At 48.0% G+C, this 6010-nt stretch overlaps 1 protein-coding gene and 1 long non-coding RNA gene across 2 annotated transcripts in view; one reads left to right on the top strand and one right to left on the bottom strand.

The window, feature by feature from the left end:
* Nucleotides 1–9: 9 nt before the first annotated feature.
* Nucleotides 10–515, bottom strand: LOC119473708. Its single transcript, XR_005202925.1, has 2 exons — nt 460–515; nt 10–115 (listed from the first exon to the last, which is right to left on the bottom strand). It is a non-coding gene; the product is annotated as an uncharacterized LOC119473708 (long non-coding RNA).
* A 2708-nt stretch (nt 516–3223) lies between these two features.
* GABARAPL1 (GABA type A receptor associated protein like 1) overlaps nt 3224–6010 on the top strand; it is a 9453-nt gene continuing 6666 nt past the window's right edge. Inside the window, exon 1 of the mRNA XM_017545359.1 lies at nt 3224–3625. Within this exon, the coding sequence (XP_017400848.1) occupies nt 3536–3625 (90 nt within the window). The 5' untranslated portion in view covers nt 3224–3535. The remainder of the gene's footprint in view (nt 3626–6010) is intronic.

Raw genomic sequence — 6010 nt, 5'->3', positions numbered from 1 at the left:
TTTTTTTTTAGAGACAGGGTCTCGCTATGTTGCCCAGGCTGGAGTGCAATGGCTATTCACAGGAGGTATCCCACTACTGATCGGCATGGGAGTATTGACCTGCTCCGTTTCCAACCTGGGCTAGTTCACCCCTCCTTAGGCAACATGGTGGGCCCCCTCTCCTGGGAGGTCACCATATTGATGCCAAACTTAGTGAGGACACCCAATAGGCACAGTGCACTACAGCCTAGAACTCCTGGACTCAAGCGATCCTCCCACCTCAGCCTTTGGAGTAGCTGGGACTACAGGCACGTGCCACCTTGGGGGGCTGTTCTTTGGTATTTTATTTTATTTTTATTTTTATATATTTTTTAAGAGATGGGGTCTCACTATGTTGCCCAGGCTGGAGTGCAGTGGCTATTCACAGGTGCCATCCCACTACTGATCAGCACTGGAGTTTTAACCTGCTCCATTTCCGACCTGGGCCGGTTCACCCCTCCTTAGGCAACCTGGTGGTCTTTCGCTCCCGGGAGGTCACCATATTGATGCCGAACTTAGTGCGGACACCCGATCAGCACAGCGCACTATAGCCTATAACTCCTGGGCTCAAGCGATCCTCCCACCTCAGCCTCCTGAGTAGCTAGGACTACAGGCACACGCCACCGTGCCTGGCGGTATTTTAAAATTAAAGGTTAAAAATCAGCATTTGGCTGGCAGACATGGTGGCTCTCGCCTGTAATCCCAGCACTTTGGGAGGCCGAGATGGGCAAATCACCTGAGGTCAGGAGTTCCAAACCAGCTTGGCCAACATAGTGAAACCTCCTCTCTACTAGAAATACAAAAATTAGCTGGGCATGGTGGTGTGCGCCTGTAATCCCAGCTACTCAGGAGGCTGAGGCAGGAGACTCGCTTTAACTCAGGAGCCAGAAGTTGCAGTGAGTCAAGATCATGTCACTGCCCTCCAGCCTGGGCAATAAGAGCGAAACGCCATCTCAAAAATATAAATAAATACATAAAAATAAAATCAGCATTAGATGAACTATGATTGTTTCCAGTAGATTTGATCAGAAAACAGTGCTTAAAAAACTTTTTTTTGAGAGGGAATCTTGCTCCTCTTCCTGGGTTCAAGCTATCTTCCCACCTCAGCCTCCCGAGGAACTGGAATTACAAGCGTACCACCACACCCCAATAATTTTTGTAGTTTTAATAGAGGCAGGTTTTCACCATGTTGGCCAGGCTGGTCTCAAACTCCTGACCTGAAGTGATCTACCTGTCTTGGACTCCCAAAGTGCTGGGATTACAGGTGTGAGCTACCACGCTGGGCCAACACTCAAAAAATTTTCATCTCCACCCTAATTCTCTTTCTCAACTGGTTATAAATAACTCTTTTGAAAGACTTAGCTATATTTGCATCAAAACTAAAATGAGCGACTGAAAATTAAACTATTTTCAATTTGAAAATAACACCTAAAAATTATAAACATATAATGTGGTAAAATGACTCAGATTTTCTAGTTTTCTTTATTTTATTTATTTTTGAGATGGAGTTTCACTCTTGTTGCCCAGGCTGGAGTGTAAAGGCATGATCTATGCTCACTACAACCTCTGCCTCCTGGGTTCAAGCAATTCTCTCCTGCCTCTGCCTCCCAAGTAACTGGGATTACAGGTGCCTGCCACCATGCCCAGCTAATTTTTTTGTATTTTTAGTAGAGAAGGGGTTTCGCCGTGTTAGCCAGGCTGGTCTCGAACTCCTGACCTCAGGTGATCCGCCTGCCTTGGCCTCCCAAAGTGCTGGGATTATAGGCTCTAGCCACCGTGCCCTGCCCTCATGGATTTTCATACATAAGGATTGAAAGATGCCGTGGAGAAGTGGTGGGACTATATGATACATTTTCCTGTGCCAGCAATGTAACTTAGTTTCTTTTATTTTCAGAGTATGCTTTTCATTTTTATGTATTTATTGTTTTTGAGACAAAGTCTCATTCTCTCGCCCAGGCTGGAGTGCAGTGACTTGATCTCAGCTCACTGCAGTCACTGCCTCGCAGGTTCAAGGCATTCTCCAGCCTCAGCCTCCCCAGTAGCTGGGACTACAGGCGTGCACCACCATGTCTGGCTAATTTTTGTATTTTTTTTGTAGAGAGAGTGTTTTGCCATGTTACCCAGGCTGGTCTTGAACTCCTCAGCTCAAGCGATCCTCGGCCTGGGCCTCCCAAAGTGCTGAGAGTACAGGCGTGAACCACCACGCCCGGCCCCCTGTGGGTGTTTTTAAAATTAGAGACACAGAGACCCTGAGACCCTGATTGAAGAAGATAGGCCATGGGGCTTCTGCGTCTAACATTTTTCAGAACTCACCCGACTTGTATGAGCAAAGCAGCCCCTTTTCACTGTTCTTTTTCTTGACAATCTCCATGGCCCTCCCTGCGCTGCCTACATACGGGTTGGAAGGCCTCTGTCGTTTGACTCTCAGTGGCAAAAGCCAGAACGAGGCTTCACCGCACCCGCCCCAAAGCTCAGTCTTCCACTAGCATTCCAGGCGGCGCTTTCTAGTCACGTGAGGGATACCTAACCACTAGAAATAAGATGTGGGGGAACCACTGAGATCATCACCTAAATTGCTTGATACTTTCTTTTCCAGAAGACACGCCCTCTTTCTGGATTAATGGCAGAAAGTGAATCATTTCTATATTTGATTGTACGTGAAGCCCTCGGTAGTCCTTACTGACATCACGTCTCCTCTGGACCTTGGTTACGCTCTGTGTCCTTCACCTGACTTGTCTCTTCAGATTCCTGAGTCACGCTCTGTTTATGTTGCTGTTCCAGGAGAGAACCGCGGCGCGGATCCAAACAGTGACGTCAGCGCAGGAGGAGGGCCGCGGGAGCTGCAGCGGAACGCGCAGAGGGCTCGGTGCAAGCGCGGGACAGCTCTGCTTTGGCCAAAGGGATCCCAGGAGGCCTGGCCCTCTTTTCCCCCCGAGGGTGGATCCCAACCAGCAGGGATAGGCTGGATTTTTGCCTTTTGTTTTTGTTTTGGGGCCAAACCAACAAAAACAGTGGAGGGGGAAGAAAACATGTTCAGAATTTTTTTTGTTTTAAAACCCTATTTAATTTCACAGCTACAAAATAAAACACAACTAGAATGTTTTGATGTTTGCAATGACATCGATTTTAAACAAGGTTACCCAGAAAGGAAAAGTAGCGAGGCAGAGCGGTCGGCCTCCTCCTGCCCTCGGCGCCTGGCGCGCGGGGGCGGGGCGGGGCGCGCGGGGTGACGTCATAGGCCGATGCGCCGCCCGACTGTTTTTGTGCTTCCAGCTCTTCGAAAAAGCTGCTGGTATTTCTCCACCTGGCTCTCCTTTACCTCCAGGCAGGCGCACCCGAGGTCCCCCTCCTTTTTCCCCACCGTACACTCGGCCCAGCGCTGTTGCCCCGGGAGCGGACGTTTCTGCAGCTGTTCTGAGTACACCTTGACGTCGGCGGAGGGAGCGGGACGCGGCCGGCTGTCAGCTGCGACGGAGGCAGGCCCGGCGCGGGGATCTCGCAAGCCCTGCGGTGCATCATGAAGTTCCAGTACAAGGAGGACCATCCCTTCGAGTATCGGAAAAAGGAGGGAGAAAAGATTCGGAAGAAATACCCGGACAGGGTCCCCGTGAGTGTAGAGCAGTGGGGGGATGGGAGGGGAGGGCCCGCGGGGGCGGAGGCGGAGAGTAGCGATAGCTGCCCTGGGGCGCCCAGGCGGCTCTGGAGAAGCGGGGGCGCGGGGGGGCCGGGAAGGGGGGGGGTTCCATGAGTTACTTAATCCTGAAAGGTCTTCAGTGCCAGAGCCAATGGACGTCCAGACTGCGGAGCTTTTAAAACCTGTATGCCAGCAGCCTGAACCCCACTTTAGAGCTGACGGCGTTTTTGGAGCCGAGCCGCCGTCTGCAGTGACTCAGCAGTATTGAGACGTGTGTAGGTTAAGGGGTGCACACATAGGGCCCCTGTGTGCGAGAGTGGTTAGGTCGGGGCCATGGATTGGCTGCCTTTAAGAACGCAGGGACATTGTGCTGTGCGGTGAGGTTTGCCCCGGTCGATTTCTGCCTTGGCTGGTTGTCTTTTAATGAAGTTGACTTTTGCTCTCATATCATTGGGCTTCGGAGGAAAAGGTTCAGAAGCTATTCGGTTCTTTTCTTGCATTCTCTCAGAATTACAGGGGGGTGAGGGAGCACAGGACAGTCCTGGCCTGGAAAACAAGGTCACGTTCTGTGCGCCAACAGCCTGCTTGCCTCATCGTTCTAGGCTCCGGGGCATGTGTGGAGACAGCCAGCCTTCCCCGGTATTGATTTCTGATCACATGGTACCTGGACGCGCGATAAGGCAGGTCTGAGGCGCCTTTTCTCTGTTTCGGACACTGGCTTAATTAGTTAAAACCACCGCAGGTAGTGAGGAGGAACCGAGAAGAAATAATTATGTATCTTTCAGCATCCGGGCGTTTTCCCCATTACCTCCTCCCCCGCCCACTTGCCTGGTGTTTCTCTAATGTAGGCTGCGCAGCCGAATTGAAGGCCAGAATTTGACTTTTAAGTGGTAGAGGGACCAGCAGCTGTTGGATTTTGGAGATGGAGTAGCGGAGATTTTAGTTATCTTCATGTGGGGACATTAGTGTTACAAGTCACATAATGGTAAAACAATTGCTGTTATCTGGTGTCTTTTCTTGATTCACAGTCACTCTGGGTTTCTTCTTTAATCCTTACCTAACATTCATGGTTTTATAGCTACCAGAAGCCACCAGGGCCTTATCCCAGCAGTACAAACCTCTTGTACCTCTTTTCCCTAAAGGAAAAAAAAAAAAAAAAAAAGAGTCATTGGGGCTCTTCCATTCCCCAGGAATTACAAAAGGGTTTTCAGCTTATAAAGGAATGCGCTAAACCCTTAGCCAGTAAAGGATCTTTTACAAATTACTTTCCTGGTTTCTGGACCTTGGATTCCTACTGTGAAAGTTTCGCCCAATTCTGGTGATGCCAATCTTACTTTTGAGTAATGATATTTAAAAATGACAGCCAAGTTTTATTGATAGTTTACCAGAGCATTATTGTAAGTATCAGTCTGTAATCAATCCCCGTTCTACAGATGGAGTGTTCAAAGCACAAAGAAATGCAGTAACTTCCTAAAGGTTTCACGTTGCTGATCTGTGTTTGAGCCGGAATTCCACCCCTGTCTGATGGACTGTGGAGCTCCCGGAGACCTTAACCTCCATGCCATACATCTCAGTTTCTAATATAGCTGTATTAACCAGAATTAGTGATGTACTGTGGACTTCACATTGTTAAGTATAAATATTTTAGTGATTTATGTGTATTCACTCTGAATATTTCAGTGAATTCTCTTCTTTTCCTGCTGATAGTTTTTTGTTAAATGGTTTGCTTCTATGATAATTTTTAAGCCATTAAGACTGTCACTCAGATTTCAGCTTTCCTAGGGTTATGTTTTAACCAGTGGTGAGCTGTTCCCAAAGTGCTCTGTGACCTTCTTTCTAGTTATGACGCAGGTTCCTTGATTTGGTTCTAATTCTGGAAATTCATTGCATCCTTGGGCAGAACTCTAATCTTGTGGTGGTAGAGTGCCTTGTTTACAGAAAAGAGGGTTATAGTAATGACTCCTAAAGCCCATTCCCGCCTGACCATTGGTGTTATTAAAGCAATGGCGTATCCTGACTGCTCTCATAACCAGAGCTTACCCCCACCAATATTTCTTCAAAGCTCACGTTGAAAAGAATAGGTGTACTTGTGCCTTTAGAGAGCAAGGGTTGGTGGGATCTTGAAATTATCTTCATAGATACAACATACGAAAAAGCTGTTAGGAACAGATTGTCTGTTTTTAAAAATTCATAACCCTACTGAGTATGAGTCACATTTTACAAATGAAGAAAACAGACCCAAAGAGGCAAAGCATCTAGCCCAGGGGTCTAACATAGTGAGGAATAGAATTGGGATTCCTGGAAACTTAACCTTGGTTCTGGGAAACCCAGGTTTTTTTTTTTTTTTTTTTTTTTTTT

The sequence above is a fragment of the Cebus imitator genome, unplaced genomic scaffold, assembly GCF_001604975.1.
Source record: "Cebus imitator isolate Cc_AM_T3 unplaced genomic scaffold, Cebus_imitator-1.0 Scaffold179, whole genome shotgun sequence".
NCBI lineage: Eukaryota > Metazoa > Chordata > Mammalia > Primates > Cebidae > Cebus > Cebus imitator.
This window is presented reverse-complemented; position numbering and strand designations above follow the sequence as displayed.